Here is a 20,516-nt window from a genome sequence, read left to right as displayed (position 1 = left end):
GGGGGGGGGCCAATGGCTGTAGCCAAGGAGATGTGCGACAAGTCCACTTGGAGGCTTCGGGACAGGCAGAGAAAGGCCGAGAGCCCCGCAGGCCGAAAGCCTTCCGCTGCCCCAGCCCTCCTGCCTCGGAATGTGGCTGCGATCGATGCCTGGCGCTTCGGTGACCATATTGGGAAGACAGTAGATGGAAGGAGGGCAAGAGTCTGAATCTCGACGCTGTTGAGACACTGAAGCGAAAGCAGGACCCCCACGTCCAGACGTCTTCCCATGTGAGACGGGTTAAGTGTCTTTTGTGCTTCAGCCTCTGCGGGTGTGGGATTGTCATTTGCAGCCAGCGCACGCTGGGGGACCTTCGCGGCCTCGCCCATCCATGTCAGCCCGCCAGCGAAGCTCACATCGCCCCCCTCTAGTTCAGATGCCCCCCCCGGGGTCCCCTCCTGACAGATCCACCTGTGCCTCTCAGATGCACCAGAGTTAAGAGCGGGTGGTGGCAGGTCTCGGGACTCGGAACGGAATCTGGGGCAACCCTGCCTCCTGGCCGGGCCGGCAGAGACTGGGGACAACGGCGGCGCACGGTCTGCCGCTCTGGGGTTCCAGACCCCAAATTTAGCGGGTGGCTGCCATGCTGACCCCCGAGACATCCTGGCCCAAGGTCCCTGTTCGTTTCCTGAATCCTCACCGCAAAGCACAAACAACAGCTGGCCCAGGAAAGGGGGGAATTGGGGGAGCCAGGTGGATACCCCTGAGGCAGCCCTAAGCCGGTGCACAGGCAACAGGACGTGAAGACCGGCCCCGCGGGGGGCCTGGGGTCGGCCTCTGCCTCTGAAGCGCGTCCTGACACGCGTTGTCATTTGAAAGGCGGCAGCAGCCCGGCCGGCCTGTAAGAAGTCCCCTCAGATGTCCGAAATGTCAGCACTAAGAGAGATCTCTTTGGTATCGAGCTCCAAGAGCAACAGCACGTCTCTCTGAGGTCCCTGTAAACTCGGAGTCCGCGCGTGCGCACAGCACAACGAGTGCTCCCTTCTCTGCGAGATCTGGGCGGGCCAGCAGTCACCGGAAAGCCAAAGGGACAGGGCAGAGCAAGGTCTGCACCCTTCTTCTGTCAAGAGTGAATAATTCAGTCATTGAAGGGCCACGTGGTCCCTGTCACAACTGACGACCCTGTGAAAAGCGGCCACAGACAATATGCAGGGTTAGGTGTGGCGAGGTCCGATGAATCTCTACTTATGGACACAGAAATTCGAATTTCATACAATTTTCACCTGTCATGAAATGTTTATTCTCCTGGGGTTTTTTCAACAGTTTTTTTTTTTTTTTTTGAAGTTTTATTTCTTTTGAGAGAGAGAGAAAGCATGCATGAGCAGGGGAGGGGCAGGGAGAGCAGGAGAGAGAGAAGCCCCAGCAGGCACTGGGCTGATAGTTGGGTTGAATCTCATGAACAGTGAGATCATGATCTGAGCCGAAATCAAGAGTTTGACGCTTAACCGACTGAGCCACCCAGGCGCCCTGCCCCTCAACCATTTAAAAACATAAAATCTCGGTTAAGCGGCCGACTTCGGCTCAGGTCATGATCTCGCGGTCTGTGAGTTAGGGCCCCGCGTCGGGCTCTGTGCTGACCGCTCAGAGCTTGCAGCCTGTTTCGGATTCTGTGTCTCCCTCTCTCTCTGCCCCTCCCCCGTTCCTGCTCTGTCTCTGTCTCAAAAATAAATAAACGTTAACAAATAAATAAATAAATAAAAATTTAAAAAACATAAAAACTATTCTTAGCGTGCAGCTGTACAAAACAGGTCGAAGGCTAGACTTTGTGGCTCACAGGCCGATCCCTGGGGTGGAGCGCAGGAGGCTTTTTGTTCAGGAGAAGGAAATGTGGAGCAGAACCATCATCTTCCTATCGGATACTCTTGTTGATGGGGGCTTGGACACACCCCAGCTGGTGGGCTGCCTGGGGAAGGGAGCTCTGGACACGAGGTGGGGTAAAAATGCTGATTTTGCCCTCACCTCTGTGCCCTGGCACGTTCATGGGCTCCGTTGGGCCATGAAGCCCAAGCACGGGGGAAGCTGTGAACCCTCCATCTCAAGGGAGTGCCAAAGCTTTGCCGCCCGCCCGCAGCAGGCTCTGGAGGCCCCCAGGGGGATGTCCTGGGTGGCACGGGGTCCCCGTAGCTGTGGGAGTGCAACTGGCCTGCAGCCGGGCAGCCCGGGGCTGCTGGGCCCGCAAGAGCCGGTCGATGGCGTGGGGTGAAAGGTCCCAGAGAACTGGGAGCAGAACCGCTGAGGCAGGCCTCACCGGACTATTTCTTCCCACAACCAGCCTCCCCGCAGGACAGAAGACGAGGCGTCACAGGGTCAGGGACAGCAGACAGCGGGCTTGCACTCACGATGCGCTCGTAAATTAGTCACGACTTCACTGCAAGAAATAAAATCCGCTCCGATGACCCTAGATAAAACCAGTTCCCGTAGCTGGGCTGCGTGGGGACGCCTGGGTATGGGGATCAGGCCCTGAGGGGCCCTGTGCCTCTCCAATCGGCCTCTTCAAGCTGCCGGGGACCAGGGAGCTGGAGCTCGGAGCTTTCTTCCTTCCAGGTTGCGCCCCAAGAGGAAAAGCAGCCCTTTCTCTCCGCCCCATGTGCCGACGCCTAGGGAGGGCCTTCCGCTGGCTCAGCCTGAGTCCTCTTCACATCTGGACCCATCGCCTTAGCCGGTGGGGGGGCAGGGGGCCGATGGAGCAACTGGCCTGGCTCTGGGTCGTATCGCCAACTCAGGGCCGAGATGGGGGGAGGGCTAAGAGTGCAGAACCACTGCTACGGTGGGTGAGGGCCAGGGTGTCCCCCCAGGAGTGGGGGGTCGCCGTGGGCTGAACAAGGAAGCAGTGCCCCACACAGGAGCCCGTACACTCGCCGCGGGTCTGAAGGACTTCCCGCCCCTCTGAACGAAGAATCCCCGAGAGGCACGAGCACACACGGCCCGCTGCTCTCAGCATGGCCAAACGGGCCGGGAAGTGAGATCTGAGAAAGGCTGGGGCTCCTTCAGAGTCCGGGCAGTGATGGAGGCAGCAGAAAACTGAGAAGAGATCGTCACGGTTCAAAGAACAAAAACAGGCTTTTGCGGTGCTCTGGATCGGCTGTGCTGTCCCTTGGCCAGAAATGGCCTTTCCTTGCATTGTTCTTCTGGTAAACTCTTTTTGTTTTTTTTTTTTTTTTTTTAATGTTTTAATTTATTTTTGAAGGAGAGAGAGACAGAGCATGAGTGGGGGAGGAGCAGAGAGAGAGGGAGACACAGAATCCGAAGCAGGCTCCAGGCTCCAAGCTGTCAGCACAGAGCCCGACGTGGGGCTAGAACCCACAAACCATGAGATCATGACCTGAGCCAAAGTCGGACGCTTAACTGACTGAGCCACCCAAGCGCCCCTCTTCTGGTAAACTCCTATTCATGCCTCAAAACACAGCTCAAGTGCCACGACCTCTGTGAAGCTCTCAATTCTCCAAGACCAAGCCTTGCTCCCGGGTTCCAGGAGTATTTTGGGTTTACCTTGCTGAAATCTAATCTCTGGTTCATGGGTACTGCTTCAGTCCTGGGCTGAGCAGGGCAGGGACCGACTCTTACGGTGTGAAGCTCCTCTTACAAGGTGACCGATTTATGGTTAATAAGACTTAAAGAGAAGTCTCCAAGGGGCTTTTCCCCCATCTTGGATATGTAGAGCAACTTGAAAGAGGAGAGTTGTCTTCCTTGTCCTTTTCCTTCCTGTCTTTGAACACGACAGTGAGAGAATGTGATGCCTGGAGCTGTGGCAGCCATCTTGAGACCGTGGGGCAAACAGCCTGAAGACAAAAGCCAGCATGTCCAAAACGATGCGGTGGAAAGATGGGAATGTGCCTGGATCTTCGATTCTTCATCTTTAGAACCAACGTGGGGACCACCAACTTCCAGATTATTCAGATGAGACCATAAAAATGCCTGTTGCTTAAAACCACTTTTGGTGGGTAATTCTGTTACTGGTCGTGGAGAGCATGTTAATACGTGCTTTCGTGCCCAAGACAGCAGCATACTCTACAGCACAAACAAATCTTTTCCCATCTAGCACCGGCTTAAAAAAAAAGTGGGAAGACAAAACCTCTTCAAAATTAAAAATTACCAAAATATTGTCCATGTTTTGTGTCCAACAGTCAATCGTTTCGAGCCAAGTACGAAGTGAATAAAGATGCTCTGTGGCCTGAACATAAACCCAGAGGTCGGAACCCCTGGGTCAGCCGCTCAAGCACGTGCAGTCTCGCTCTTCCCCTTTGGGGGCCATTATACCCTTCGACAAGGCTCCGGCCCTGAAGACAGAGCAACAGGAATAAGGACGCTCTGCCACCAGGGTAATATCTCACGCAGTAACATACTCAAATGCGATGAATTATGCAAATATGTTGAAAAGCTCTGTGCTAAGTTGCCTACGGAGAAAAAAGTCAAGGCAAACGTATACTTTAACCAGCAAGCCAAAGAGGTCATCTGAATGAGGTTAATCACAAGTGACAAACTGGAAAGGTTTGAGGTTAGAAACTGGATCGGAGCCGGTTGGGGGTTGGAGGTGAGGACGGGAGCGACAGACAGACGCAGCAGCACCAGGGGGGTCCCCAGGAATCAAAGCTGCTCCTCGGGACCAGGGGGTGAGGGGCGTCAGAGAGCAGAGGTCAGAGTGCAGCCGGAGTCTTGACGGAGTCATAGAAGGGTCTAGGTGGCGGGGATGTGGTCAGACGTGCATTCTAGAACCTTCACTCTGGCAGCCTGTCTGGTGGCTGGACGGAAGGGGGGGGCGGAGTTTGGGGTGAGGCACAGGGTTGCGCACAATAAACCCTGGGTCAGAGGGCAGAGGTCGCGCACAGCACGTGGTGTACCGGCAGGGCTCAATTCACGGCCATCACTTCCATGATTATGTTCCACCAGCACCATCTGCAAACTGATGGCTAAATAGAGCACATCAACCGGAGGACCGTCGCTGCTGAGGCGCTCCTATCAGCTGCGCCCGATGACACAGCCACACGGGCCAGACAACCTGCTACCGGCGGCTTCTCCATGCGCAAGCGCCACGGCGCCTGTCCCTTCCAGGCCTGCCTGGCTCTCCCCTTCAGGTTCTACCTGACTCAGACAGCCTTGCTTCTCTTACTGAATCCCAGCTCCCAGCCCCGGCACTGGAGGGGGGGGTGGGGAGGGGGGACAGAAGCCAGCCGTGTCACAGAGGAAGCGCTGATTTCTGGTCACCCGGGGAGGGTCCAGGTCAGAGACCAGAGCAGCGCGAGTCCCAGTGTCCCAGGGGCCTCGGGGCCTCTCACCAGGAACTCCTGTTCTACGTGAGGTCAAAAAGTGGCAAAACTTCCAAGACCACATCCCGTGCCCCTGCAGGCGTCATAACCTGACCATGGCACTCCTGCTAAGCCCGGCTGTGCCCGCACGCCCTTCCCCGGGGCTCAGGTGACCACCGAACGGTCCAGACTTCTCCCCCATCATCACGTTTGCCCCGCTGGTTGGAGTGAATGGGACTGTGGAGACGCTGGCATTTCCTAATCCTTTCCTGAGCAGGGGTCCCCATGATGGGGCCAGCCCAGTGATGGCCCAAGTGACCAGCAGATCTGGGAACGCGGGCTCTTCCTTGTGGGAGAGGGGAGGTGGGGGCCCAGCTGTTGAAAAGAACATTCCCACTTTTCAAAAAAAGTCCATTTTATCCAACTTCTCCTTAGCCAATAATCAGAGTATAAATTTAATTAGCTCCTTCAATTAGGAGGCAGGTGAAGGCATTGCCTGGGGCTTCAAGGTGTCCTGAGAAAAATTTGCAGGGTGATTGCTTGTTCAGATTTTCTGCAAATATGCACTGTCTTTTCTTACCCAGAAGTGGGTAGTTTCCCTCATAGTCGGTTGCAGACATCTTGCCTTATACTGAGCTCTGAGGCCATTAGGGGTTTTTCTTTTTCTCTAACATTGAGGCCAGAATTCCTAAAATCCATAAGAAGAAGCCTAATGCACTGGGGTTCCTTCCAAAAGAGAGGGCCTTCTTAATTTAGAAAATGCAATGGATTTTACAACATGGTCCCGAACACCTTCAAATCCGAGTCGTGAGAATAACGTGCTTTATTACATTAAATGAAAAGAAATGGTAAAAGGCTAAAGTGCTAAGCAGACTAATAGCCAGCGAGATTAGTCACTGTCAACTTGTGTTAAATCAGTAGCGCCCCGGGAAGAGTTTACCGATTTGTATTTTAATAAAAAGTGAGAAAAACAACCCAGCACACTGAAAGAATAACGGGAAAAGATTAAATGATCTTCCTCCTAACAAAATATGCTGTTTTGATATGTATTTGACTCCAACTATAGGAGGATTTCAATTTCAGGATCTTATTTAAGGAAGAAGCTTAAAGCCTTACTCCACAAGGACATAGGAAAAGCATTTTCTCATACCTTGTACTGTGTCATTCTCATTAATACATATTCAGTCGTATGTCACTCCATACGATTTTTATGTAATTAAAGTAACTGTGATTTTGTATTCTATGTTTTAAACTTAGCATTATATCATAAACTGTCCTTAAAAATGCTTAGAAACCGGGGCACCTGGGTGGCTCAGTCGGTTAAGCGTCCGACTTCCGCTCAGGTCATGGTCTCACGGTCCGTGAGTTCCAGCCCCGCGTCAGGCTCTGTGCCGACAGCTCACAGCCTGAAGCCTGCTTCGGATTCTGTGTCTCCCTCTCTCTCTGCCCCTCCCCTGCTCATGCTCTCTCTCTGTCTCAAAAATAAATAAAAACATTAAAAAAAATTTTTTTTAATGCTTAGAAACCTTCCACTTGAGGCCAGCACTCTGCTCAAAATGTTGCACAGGATGTGGATGACCCCCATCTGAAGGACGTTTGCCACCATGTTCCTTGGCTCACTTCCTGCTGGCCCCTCCAGTGTCAACCGGTCTTTTATTTCTTTTTCTTTTAAATGTTTATTTACTTTGAGAGAAAGAGAGAGAGAGAGAGAGTGTGAGCAGGAGAGGGGCAGAGAGAGGGAGAGAACATCTCAAGGAGGCTCCACACTGTCAGCACACAGCCCGACACAGGGCTTGAACTCACGAACTTCGAGATTGTGGCCCGAGCCAAAATCAAGATTTGGACACTCAACTGACTGAGCCACCCGGGCACCCCATGATCAGTCTTTTCTTGATTCATCCTCCACCCTGAGTTTCTGTGTCTCCCTCCCCACACCTGCTGGTTTGTACCCTGACTCCTCAGGCAGCTGACCCTTCTTTTTCTGTCCCGCCACTACCTGCTGGAGCTTCATGAGCAGGGCTTTCCCTCTTGTCATTGCATTCTGTCTCCTTAGATGATCTCAGGTCTCCTTGAGGCTTGATTATAACTTAAGATGATGGTTTGCACATTTCCCATTCCCCCGAGACCTATACGCCTGACCACTGGGTGGTGTTTAGATACAAAACTAAACTAAGTACATTTGACGATCTCTTTGCCTTTATTGAACGACCCATGAACTGAGGAAGCATCCCGTCTAGCAGATAGACGGGTGCTCCATGGAGTTATGCAAAATGGAAGGTTTTTATGGGAAGGAGGGTGGGGCAAGAAAGTTATAAACAAAAGAAAAGAAAGGATTGTTTCAGGCAAGAGCACCTTCCCTTAGGGGAGACCTATAGGTTCAGGGAGACCTATTATGCAAGTGACCTCATCTTCCTCTGGTGGAGAAGGACCGTGTGATAGATGACCTCATTGGTGCTTCTCCAGAAAATCCCCAATGGAGAGGTTAAGACTTCACATTTCTGGGGGAGGTTGAGACTGCAGTTAGGTTAAGGATTCAGCCCTGGCTTGGTGACTTGGTCTAGCCCAAGTAACACCATTTTGGGTCTGTGATTTTCTTTTTAACAGAAGTCGAGCCTATGTGTCCACAAATGACCCAGGATCTCCCCCGGGCCCTCTGCCAGGATTAAGCAGCCTGGAGAATGACACCATCATCCATCCGGTCCTCATGCCAGAAACCAGGAGTCATCCTGGACATTTCTTGCCTCTTCCCCACCCCCTCACCCCAATCTATCCAATTTGTGGCCGAATCAGTTTTACCTTCTAAGGTCTTTTTCAAATCTATCCATTGCTCTCCTTCCCCACCACCACCAGGGTCAGTATGTAGGGGTGTGCACTGCATATATGCCACCACCCAGGCCATAACCTGGGAACACCTACCAACTCATCTCCCTGTAGGTCTCTCCAAGCCATTTTGCGACCCACAGCTAGAGTGCTCGTTAAAATGCAAATCTAATCATGTTGTTCCTTTGTATAATTGCTCTTAGGCCTGGCCTACATCTCCCTGAGTCATCACTCATTATGTTCCCCTGGTTTCCCTAAGTGGCCTGGCCCTTTCCCACACCTTCTGCAGCAGCGTCCAGCCGCTGTGGCCTTCCTCCAGCTATTCAGGTGTGCTGTGACCCTCTGCCACACAGCCTTCGAATGTGCCCCATCCTCCACCTGCAGTGCTCTTCCCTGACCCCGCCTCTGGAATGGGGACTCTTGTAGATCCCAGGGCACATCTCGCCGACTAGGAAACCTCCCCATCGGCGCCCTCACATCCAGACCCGTCGCTCTTGGTAGCACTTGCCACAGAGTGTTTGATGACTCACATCTATTGTATGAATCTTTGTCTTTGGTGAATGTCAGCATCATAATGATAAGAACGATGTTCCCTCTTTTTCTTTGACTTACCAGTGAATCCTCAGCAGCAAGAACACAATCAATGTTTAATAGACATTTGTTGAAAGAATGAATTACCTAGACAATATGGTGTAATACAACTTTGCCACTCTTTCAAGAAATGTTAAGTGCCTATCATATTTTACTTTCAGGTTTCCTGGATTTTGCTATTATAAAATGCTATCTATAATCAATATCTTTAACCATAAAACTATTTTTCTTTTTAAATGAGTTTTTTTTCGAAAATAAAGGCTCTTGGTATACCTTGCCAAACTGCTTTTGGAACACCTGTAGTCCACCTTAATATGATATGGAAATTTTGCTAATTTGATTAAAAAAAAATTTGCATTTCTTTGCTGACAGTGAACAGTTGTTCACATTTTGTAGCTAGCTCTAGTTCCGCACAGATGAAACTTTATGTTGTACAGCCTTTGCTTGTTTAACCGGTCATGTCTTAACATTTTTTAAATGGAGTGATGAGATTTTTAGAGTAAGGATGGGTCAATCGTTATTTCATGCAAATTATTTTTCCCAATTTATGTCTCTTTAGTTTGTGATGTTTGATATTATTAGATACTTAAACATATTCTGTACAGCTGTTGACCTTTCCTTTATGAGTTCTTACATTGTTTTTATATCTGCAAGTGGTTCTGAAAGTGTGTGCTCTCTTAGCATCTGTATAACCAGAAACCTGTTAGAAAACACGTTGCTCTCCACTGCATACCTACAGTACCAGAAACTGTGGGATGGGACCCAGGATCTGTGCTTTAACAAGCCCTCCAGGTGACTCTGATCCATGAGAAAGTTTGGGAGCTCCTGGTCAAGACAGGCCTTTTTTTAACCTAAGGTTTCTTCAGAGTTTTTGTTTCATTTGATTCTTCCTATTATTTAGTATAAAGACAGAACTAAGTCCCCATTGATTTATGATGCTTCTCTTATACTATATTGCTCTTTGCTTTTTTATATAGCTTTATTGAGATATATTTCACATATCATACAATTCACCCATGTGAAGTGAATAGTATACACTGGGTATTAACCCAAAGAAAATGAAAATAGTAATTTGAAAAAATACATGCACCCCTATGTTTACGGTAGTATTTACAACAGCCAAGATAATGGAAGCAACCCGTGTCCATCAATAGAAGAGCAGATAAAGAAGACGTGGGATGGAAGGATGGATGGATGGATGGATGCATGGATGGATGGATGGATAGATTAGATAGATAGATAGATGATAGATAGATAGATAGATAGATAGAATGGAATATTACATGGCCATAAAAAGGAGGAGATCTTGCCATTTGCAACATGGAAGGACCTAGAGAGTATTGTTATGCTAAGTGAAATAAGTCAGAGAAAGACAAATACCAGATGATTTTACATCCGTATGGAATCTAAAAAACCCCAAAACAAATGAATAAACAACCGTAAAGAAGAGTCAGACCTATACATACAGAGAACAAACTGATGGTTGTTCTAATTTCACCAGAGGGAAGGGATGTGAGAGATACAGGCTTCTGGTTCTAGAATGAGTAAGTCGCCAGAATAAAAGGCACAGCACAGGGAATATAGTCAATGATATTGTAATAGTGTTGAATAGTGGCAGGTGGTACCTACACTTGTAGTGAGCACAGTGTAAGGTATAGAGATGTTGAATCACTGTTGCGTATCTGAAGCTATCTATACTCAAATTATCATATGCCATCTATACTCAAATTAAAAAATGAAAACTAAAGGGTATAATGTAGTTTTTACAGCTTTATATTCGCAGACTGTGCATTCATTGCTAATTTAGTTATTTGCATCTTCATTTTTCTGGGTGAACCTAGCTAAAGGTGAATCAATTTGGATTTTTTTTCAAGAACCAAGTTAGTTTTATTAATTTTTTCTATTGTTTTCCTTTCCCTTATTTCATTATTTCCGCTGTAACATTTATTATTTTCTTCCTCTTGCTTGCTTTGGGTCTAATTGTTCTTCTAGTTTCTTAAGACGAAGGTTATGTTATTGATTGGATAGATGTTCTTTTTAATGTAGGCATTTACACTATAAATTCCCTTTAAGGGGTACATTAGCAGCATTAAGTTTTGGTACATTGTTTTAATTTTCAATTATCTGACAGTCTTTTCTAATTTCCCTTGTGATTTCTTCTTTGACCCATTGGTTTTTTAGGATGTTGGTTAATTTCTACGTATTTGTGAATTTCCCAAGTTTTCTTCTGTTCATTTCTAATTTCATTCCATTAGTCATAGAACATACTGTGTATAATTTAAACCCTTTTAAATTTATTGAAACTTGTCTTATGATCTAACAAAAGGTCTATGCTGGAAAATGTTCCATGTGTCTTTGAGGATGAAGTGTTGTCGGGTGGAGTGCTCTCTAGAGGCCTGGTTATAGTTGGTTTATAATGTTGCTCAGATCTTCTGTGTCCTTGGTGATCTTCTGCCTAGTTCTTCTGACCATTGTTCAATGCCATCGTGTAAGTCTCCAATTATTATTATTGTTATTGAATTGTTTCTCCCTTCAGTTCCATCAGGTTTTGCTTCATGTATTTTGAGGCTCTGGGATTCTTGTTAGGTGCATATATGTTTATAACCATGACATCTTCCTAGTAGATTAAATTATAAATAATTCTAATTCAATTATAATTTAGCATTATAAAATGTCCTTTTTCCTCGCTGGTAACAATTTTTTTGTCTTAAAGTCTTTTTTTTTTTTTTTTTTTTTTTTTTTTTGCTATTAGTATAGCCACTCTAGCTCTCTTTTGGTTTACTGCTTCCATGATACACCCTTTTCCATCTTTTTTTAGTCTTTGAATCTGAAATGATTTTCTTATAGGTAACATATAATTGTATTTTTAAAAATCCATTTTGGGGGCGCCTGGGTGGCTCAGTTGGTTAAGCATCCAACTTCTATGACCTTACAATTCGTGGGTTCAAGCCCCGTGTTGGGCTCTGAGCTGACAGCTTAGAGCCTGGAACCCGCTTCAGATTGTGTCTTCCTCTCTCTGCCCCTTCCCTCGCTTGTGCTCTCTCAAAAATAAATAAGCATTAAAATTTTTAAATAAATAAATACATAAATCATTTGGTCATCTCTCTTTCTTTTGATTGGGGGTATTTAACCCATTTACATAATATACTTACCATAGGTAGGATGTATGCCTGACGTTTTTACTATTTGTTTTTTGAATGTCTTAGGTCTTTGTTCTATTCCTCTTACTGCCTTCTTTTGTGTTATTTTCTAGTGTACCTTTTCAATTCCTTTGCTGTTTGTGATATTGTGATTTATAATAAACACGTACTTGGTCTTTGTCCCTGTTCCTGGCACAGAGCTCCTAAAACCCTTGGAATTTCCTAAGTGATTAGAGCAGAAAAGATGTCTTTTGTTATATTAATGAGGTGACTTTTGGAAAGCCCGTAGGCAATGTGGCTGGCTGCCAGGATAACCAACCATGTGATAAGAGAGTTGGAACTTTTGTTTTCACCCCCAGAACCTCTGCAGAGTGGAGAGGGGCTGGAGATGGAGCTCAACTGCCAACAGTCAATGATTAAGTCAATTAAACCAATGATTATTCCATGTGCCTATGGAATACGGCCTCTGTAAAAGCTCAAAAGCTCAGGGTTCAGAGAGCTTGGGGGCTGGTGAACACACGTTGGTAATGATGAAGTGGAATGCTCAGAGAAGGCATGGGAGATGCACCCATTCTCCATACCTTGCCCTAGGCACCTCTTCCACCTGGATGTTCCCGAGTTATTTCCTTTTATAACAAGCCAGTAATCTAGGAAGTAAAACGTTTCTCAGTTCTGTGAGCTGCTCTAGCAAATTAATCAAACCCGTGGAGGGGGTTGTGAGAACCTCCCATCGAGAGCCAAGGGCCAGAAGCCCAGGTGAAAGACCCGGGCTGGCTGCTGGCATCTGAAGGGGAGGGTACGTAGCCTTGTGGGACTGAGCCCTTAACCTGTGATCATCTCACACTATCTCTTGGTAGACAGTGTCAGGATTTAGTGACCTGTAGGAGATCCAGCTGGTGTGCTGGATGTGCTTGGCGTGGGGAAAAGCCCAAACACAGGGACTGGGAACAGAATCATATTCTTTTACCAGATTTTAAAAATGTGTTCTCTTTGTGGCTGCTCTCGGGATTATAAGTAGCATCGTGACACAATCTACTTTGGATTCATACTAAATTTCACCAGTAGGCAGTCAATAGTTGCTCCAATATGCCTATGCCTTGTGCTGTACCCCCGTGAGCTATTACTGTCATACGAGTTACATCTTTACACATTGTAAGCCCATCAACACAGTTCTATAATTATCACTTTAGGCAACTGTTTTTTAAAACAGGAGGTACCAAGATACATTTATAAAACCTCTGAAATTACTTTTACCAGCGCTCTTTACTTCTTCATGTGCTTCTGTTAGTGTCTAGTGTATTTCATCAGAGCCTTCGGTATTCCGTGTAGGGCAGGTCTGCAGGTGAATTCTCTTACTTTTTGTTTACCCGGAAATGTCTTAATTTCTCCTTTATTTTTGAAGGAGGATTTAGACAAAGAATTGTTGGTAGAAAGCCTTTTCTTTTGGTCCCTTGAAGGTGCTACGCCTCCGTCCTCCGGCCTCCACGGTTTCTGATGAGAAGCCAACAGTTAGTTTTATTGAGGTTCACTGGTTTCTCTTAACAGATGATTTTCAGTTCCTTGTCAAAATTCTAAAATTCAAGGATTTTAATCACTTTGCCTATGTCTTCTTTGTTTTGGAGGGAAAGTGGGTTCCCTACAGTCCTTACTGTGGTTGAAAAAAGGTTTAGGATGGTCCAAAGCCTAGCATGTTCTGCCTCCAGGCCCCCCGCTCAGCATGAGCTCTTGCTTTTTAACACTTCCTTCTACTCTAGGGTATTTTTGCACCTCAAATTCAATGAACATTAACCCATCTGGGTTTCAAGGAGATCTTGCCTCACCGACCTGCATCACTCCTGTCTCCTGTCGATCTCATAAGTCACCAGAACAGGAGACCAAACATAAGCTTGAAGATGAGGTGGGTTCAAGAAAGGACAAAGGATTTCTGTGACATTCTGCAACCTTCCCATCCCCTGTCACAGCAGACAGAAGTGTTCTGACTCTACTGCTTAGAAATAATCAGAGCCTAGTTTTCAACTGGGTGAGTAGGTAGGTTACATTATGTATGGGTTTTACTTCAGCAGAGAACAGAGGGGGTGACAAGACAGACGGCTGGTATGCAGGAGGAGGTCGATCTGATAGGGCTTAGAACCATGGCACTACAAGCATCTTTCAAATAAACACTCAAAAGAAAACTCTAGTCTTTCCAAAAGATTTTATTAATCAAAATTTTAGGATAAAGGAATTTTTAAAAAATAACTATGATATTTAAGAAAAACTATTGGGTATTCAATGATGTTTTCAAGTAGAAAAAACCTGAACCCTGAAGAACAGATTGTGTAAAGTAGCTCGGGCTACAAGAGGGAAAAGAAGGTGGGGACTTGTTCTGTGTATAAGGACAGGGGCTTGACCACTGACTTTTTGAACAAAAAGCAAACCATACTCAGTTTCAGGGTTTGTCTGTGAGACTAACTGATGACATCACAGAGCCATTCTTCTTCCAGAAGAGCCCTTTCACACTGGTGCAGCCAGTAATACCTTCTATGGCAATCTGTACGAGAACGGAGTAAGATCTAGGACATTCAGATCCAACGCAAGTTCATAAAGGGTTGGTACTAAGCAAAACTTTAATCTGTGCAGTATTTAAAAATAATTGAGAATTGCGACAACTTAAATGACTTCTGGGAGGTGTTATCTTAAATCTAAAGAAGGGATGGAGGTCTCGGAGGGGGCAGATCTACTTACCTTGGGGTAACACAGTCCACAAAGGTCAACAGCCCACGAAGGGGAGAGGAAGACATTCATCCCTTATAACACCCTCAGGAATAGCATTCTTGGGAGTCTTACAAGTTATAATTCAAAACCACCAGTTAAATTCTAATGGCTGTGTACTTCCCCCGCAATGATGTTCCTCTCAAAAGTAAAATCAGGAAAGGGACTGAGCTCTGAAAAGACACGTGAGGCTGAGTCCCAGGCACTCAGAGTGTGGATGCCACCTCCCCAACCCCGGGGGGGTGACTTGTGTCCCCGTGTGCAGCCTTCCATTCTTCCCTACATGAAACACAAGTCACGTGACGTGTCCTTTGAAAAACCACAGTGAGGCGTGAGAACCTTCGGGGGCCGGGAGTTCTTGTCCGTCAGTACCCTATAGTCAGATAATCTCAACACCCGGAAATATCCTTGGATTTGTTCTTTCTCTGATATCTTGTGTCCTTGGGATCAAAGCCTCTTTCACTGGCACCAAATAATGCCCAGAGGGGGGTTTTGGCCACATAATCCTTTGCGCTGAAATTTGCTAACCCACCGCTATCTTCATATTCCTGCACGAGCTCCTGGAACCGGTTATAATCAATCCATGTCCACCATTCGCCATCAATCTTAAACTGGAAAGAAAAAGCGTAGTCAGGTCAGAAGCACAAACGTCCTTAAAACTATCAAGTAAGTATTTTAAACATTCGAAAACCAGCCTGGTCTCTTCTATCAAGTCCAAGAAAATCCTTTTGCGCTCCAGATATGGTTCCATATCAAAGCAGAATGAGCTTCTTCTCCCCTAGGACTGCTGTCAGGCTGGGCCTGGAAGACCCAACTGCTGAATACAGAATATAACCACAAGAGACTCTTAATGACAGAGGACAGACTGAGGGTCAATGGAGGGAGAAGGGTGGGGGGATGGGCTAGCTGGGTGCTGGGCATTAAGGAGGGCTCTGGTTGTGATGGGCACTGGGTGTTGTCTGTAAGTGATCAATCACTGAATTCTACTCCTGAAACCAACGCTGCACTGTATATGAACTAACCAGAATTTAAATAAAATTCTGAAAAGAAAAAAAATACATCCTGGAATTGAAAGTCAAGTTTATTGTCAGCAGTCTCACTAAAAGAAGGTTAATTACATTTTTTTGGCATTATCATGTGTTAATGGACAAGCTAATTGTAATTCCTGTTGTTGCCACTTTTGATTTGGTATGAATTTTCTTGGTTGTGTTAGAAGCACCTAGTGGAATCCATTTTATTATTCAACTTGGCTTGAGTTATTAGGCTTTTAATCAATGACTTCTAATTCTGAAATGCCAACAAAATGATTCAAACTGGCCTGTTTAACCTAACATGGATACAATATCTCATTAGCAGAAAGCCTGTTAAGAATTTCAATTCAATAAAGGGGAATAATCCAATTTGTACTCTTTTAAGAAAATCGCTTCTCAAAAGTCCCTGTAGAATAAATGACCAGGACGAAGGAAACAGGAAATAAACTGATGAAGCTCTGAAGGAATTACTAATTGAACTGTGAAGGCTTTTGACTCAAAGCATCTATTTGGCACTCATTTGTGTAAACAGATAATACACTGATACCTGATTTATAAACAAATAGTTTTGTTAAGCTGCTATCTTCTCAAAAACTCTTAATTATGATCCAAGTGAAGTAACAATTTTGGGTCCTAGCTGAGAAAAATATTGAAAATGCATAGTTTCCTGGATTCAGAATACTATTAAAATATGCTGAATTTCAAGGACATCTGATTTTTTACCCAACAGCTAAGAGGTTTCCAGTGGACAAAAATTATCCAATAAGTGGGAAAGTTTAGTCTACCTATGAATCATGAGAAATTTTCTTCTAACAAGACCATTCTTTGAAATGGTGCCCCAAAGGCCTCTCTGAACGCTGCAACCCAAGATACAGAATCCACATCTCCCCCATCGTTTTCCCTCCCAAGACAGACTGCTCTCAAATGTTCTCTGCTGCCCAAGAAAACAGTCATCCCTGAGTACTGAGCATTAGAACTCCAGAGTCAAAGGTGCCTCTCCCTTCCCTGGTCCCTCACATCCAAAAGATGTCAGGCCCTATTGATTCTTCCTTAGCAGCATTTCTTTCTTTTTTTCATGAAGCTGTTTTTTAAGTTTGTTTATTTTTTGAGAAAGAGAGAGAGAGAGAGAGCAGAGAAGGGACAGAGAAAGGAGAGAGACAATCCCAAGCAGGCTCTATGCTGTCAGTGCAGAGCCGAATGCAGGGCTCAAACTCACGAACCATGAGATCGTGACCTGAGCCGAAACCAAGAGTCGGATACTTAGCCGACTGAGCCACACAGGTGCCCCCTTCAGCAGCATTTCTATTGTCTTGACGCTATCCTATCACAGGTCCTCACTTCTGGGACTCAGCAACAGTCCTCTTGCTGACTGATCTTCTGATGCCAATTTTGACTGCTTTCAACTTCTGCAGACGGAGATGCTGGGATTACTATGTCTACAACAGAATAGAGCCCTAGTATCTACAGTCTAAATACTAAACCTCCATTTGGAGACTCCCCAGGAGCCAACCCCCTTGTCATGTGATTCCTATCCTACTCCTGCTGTATGATTAACATTTACTTATGTCTCAGGTCCCCTGGTAAACACCTTTTGCTCTGGGAAGTCTTCCCGAATCCCTTTAAACTATGACAGTTCACCTGCCACAGGACCTCACTACCCTGAACTTGGCCAACCACATATTAAAACTGCTTCTGTAGTTACCTCCCCCAGCCCACTCTATCCCACATCAGAACTGCTCGCTTTGTGAATATATCTGACTTATAATTTATGTTGGTACTCAGGACATACAACAGCCTAGCCTCTTCCTCCTTAACTCTTAACAAAACTAGAAGACCACAGGATGAGGAAAATTCCCACCTGTTCTACTGACATCCTGACAGAATGGAATTTGCTGCTATTGGCTCCGTAGAATACTGTGTGCTGTTTTCACAGTGTATCCGTGTAGGGGACACAACACTCACACCTTACTGGAAATGGGGGAACACTCCAGCTAGCATAGGAGTAAACATGTCATTACCGTGTATGACATGTAAAATGAGGCCAATAATGACGGCTACCTTTTATTCTTCCCTCCTATAACAGTTACAGAATGCTAACTATGGACTTGGCCCCATCACAGATATTTAAAAAATAATTACAGGGGCACCTGGGTGGCTCAGTCAGTTAAGCATCTGATTCTGACTCAGGTCTTGATCTCCTGGTTTGTGAGTTTGAGCCCCACATCAGGCTCTGCACTGACAGTGAGGAGCCTGCTTGGGATTCTCTGTCTCTCCTTCTCTCTCTGTTCCTCCCCTACTCATGCTTGCTGTCTCTCAAAATAAATAAATAAATAAATGTACTGTTTGGGTTTCCTAAGTAAATGACTCCACTAGATTTCTCTAAGATAAAGTCAAGCACCGTCCACATACTTAGTTTTGTTTTTTTTTTTTTAATGTTTATTCATTTTTGAGAGACAGAGCACAAGCAAGGGAGGGCATGGAGACAGGGAGACACAGAATCTGAAGCACGGTTTCAGCTCTGAGCTGTCAGTACAGAGCCCAATGTGAGGCTTGAACCCACAAACCGTGAGATCATGACCTGAGCTTAAGTCAGATGCTTAACCGATGGAGCCACCCATCCCAGGTGCACCCCCCCTCCATACACACACTTAGGACTTTCAATACGTTTTTTAGTGTCCCACTTAAATATAAGCAGACAACTAGTGACCATCTGAAGAAAACTCCTAACAAGAACACTAAAAATAAACCAAAAGAAAAGAGTAACAGAGTAAACAGCCTAGGCAAGGGGAAAACAGCACACAAAACAAAATAAAAACCCAAACAACTAAACTAAAACAACTATCTTCAGAGAAATGAGACAATACTGTATACATAAAACAAACAAACAAACAAACAAACAAACAAACAAAAACCACTACCCTATAAAAAGGAACCCTTAAAGAATGAAAAGAACCTTAGGTTCTAAAACTATAGGAGCAAAGATGAAAGATTCACAGGAAAGTTAAGAAAAAAAAAACAACTTTCTAGAATGTAGAATAAAAAAGACAAAAACCAGGAAAGAAAGCACTAAAAAAAAGAAAAAGAAATAAAAAATTAAAGGACTAGCCCAAGAGACCCAATTTTAAAATAACACCACTTTCTGAAAGAAAGGAGAAAAAAATAGGAAGGAGGAAATCCTCAATGAAATAATTATGGAAAAGTTTTGTAAAGTGAAGGCCATGAGTAAACATACTCATGTAGACAAAGGATAAACATATGGAATAGACAATAGATAAAAACCAACATACCAACTGAGGCACATCTCAGTGAAATTTCAAAACAACGGAGACAAAGGGAAATCCTAACAAGGGAAAAATGGTCATATACAAAGGATCAAGGATCAGAATGCCTTCCGAGTTCTCAATAACCACACTGAAAGCTCAAAGACAGTGGCTCTGATTGCATACGAGTTGGTTTGCAACTGAGAATTCTATATCCAGCAAAACTATCAATCAAGCTTGTAGGGAGAATAAAAACATTTTTAGATATTTAAGATCTCAATCAATTGGACCTCCCACATACCCCTTCTTAGGAATCTACTGGAGGATGTTTCACTAGAATGAGACATGGGATCCCCAAAGCAAGACATCCCACACAGGAGAGATCTCAAGGAAGTCCCAGTATGATAGTGTGTGTCTAAAGTGGGTGAGTCAGTAAGTGCCTCTGGGGAGACTCCTTTAAAAAGATGAACAGATAGAACCTCCAATGCATCTGAAAAGTCTGAGAGGAGATACAGGTGGCAGAGAGTTTGAGAGTTGATTTAGCTAAAGAATACAGAAGTCTAGACAAAGAAAAAAATAAGATAAATATTAACTCCAAGGAAACCAAAATGTATGCTGGAAACAAATAGCAATCATAGGAGACTGCACTGCTCAGCAGTGAACAGTGTTCACGTGGTCACATAACGCATAAAACTATGGTATACATACATTGCAAAGGTGGGAGAACAGGAAAGGGCATGATGAGCAAATGTAGGGGAGAGCTTCATCTCACCTTCCACAGCGAAGAGACAACGAGAAAAAACAATGAATAGCAGCAATATTTGGTAAAGACAAATACCTAAATAATCAACCAGAAGTTGAAAGTAGCTGTTGCTTGAGAGGAGGGAAAGGAGGTATATTTGAGGAAAATACAAGGAACTACTGATTTTTGTAATAAACTTTGACTTCTTAGACGATGTAGAATTTTGATAAAACTAAAAAACAAAATTAAAAATAGTAATGACCAATCTATCGAAGTGAGGGAAGAGTATATTATTAACAATATGAGCCAACAAAATAGGGTGGGGGTAAGGGGAAGACCTACAGGACGATGGTAGCAGCCGCTATTCAGGAAGCATCCTACTGTGCACTAGGCACTGTTTGGTTCTCTAGCTGGTGTGATGCACTTTACAAAACTCATGTGATTGGATGCCCATCTTTAAAACGGGTGGGGCACGCCTAGGCGGCTCAGTTGGTACAGCATGTGACTCTTGGTTGCTCGTGAGTTCAAGCCCCATGATGGGTATGGAGTCACCTTAAAAAAAAAAAAAATAGGGGTGCCTGGGGGGCTCAGTTGGTTAAGGGGCCAGACTCTTGATTTGGGCTCAGGTCATGATCTCACGGTTTGTGAGTTCAAGCCCTGCATTGGGCTCTCTGTTCACAGTGCAGAGCCTGCTTGGGATCTTCTGTCTCCCTCTCTGCCCCTCCCCACTCATGTCAGCATGTGTTCTCTCTCTCTCTCCTCTCTCTCAATCCCTCCTTCTCTCTCAAAAATAAATAAATGTTAAAAAAAAAAGGGCAAAAGTCCCAAGAAACTAACAAATATGTCAAAGGTGACATCCTCTGTAAGTGGAGAGCCACAATTCAAATTTGTGGGTCGTC

The 20,516-nt window shown here is 45.2% G+C and overlaps 1 protein-coding gene across 1 annotated transcript in view; it reads right to left on the bottom strand.

Annotated features, from left to right (window-relative positions):
• Window positions 1-14,190: 14,190 nt before the first annotated feature.
• The window catches only part of LOC125928480 (S-adenosyl-L-methionine-dependent tRNA 4-demethylwyosine synthase TYW1), a 212,648-nt gene continuing 206,322 nt past the window's right edge, over window positions 14,191-20,516 (bottom strand). The window contains exon 16 of the mRNA XM_049639186.1: window positions 14,191-15,195. Coding sequence (XP_049495143.1) covers window positions 14,974-15,195 — 222 coding nt within the window. The 3' untranslated portion in view covers window positions 14,191-14,973. The remainder of the gene's footprint in view (window positions 15,196-20,516) is intronic.

The sequence above is a fragment of the Panthera uncia genome, chromosome E3 (genome assembly GCF_023721935.1).
Source record: "Panthera uncia isolate 11264 chromosome E3, Puncia_PCG_1.0, whole genome shotgun sequence".
In the NCBI taxonomy this organism is placed as follows: Eukaryota; Metazoa; Chordata; class Mammalia; order Carnivora; family Felidae; genus Panthera; species Panthera uncia.
Note: the sequence above shows the minus strand (reverse complement) of the source record. Positions and strands in the feature narration are given on the sequence as shown.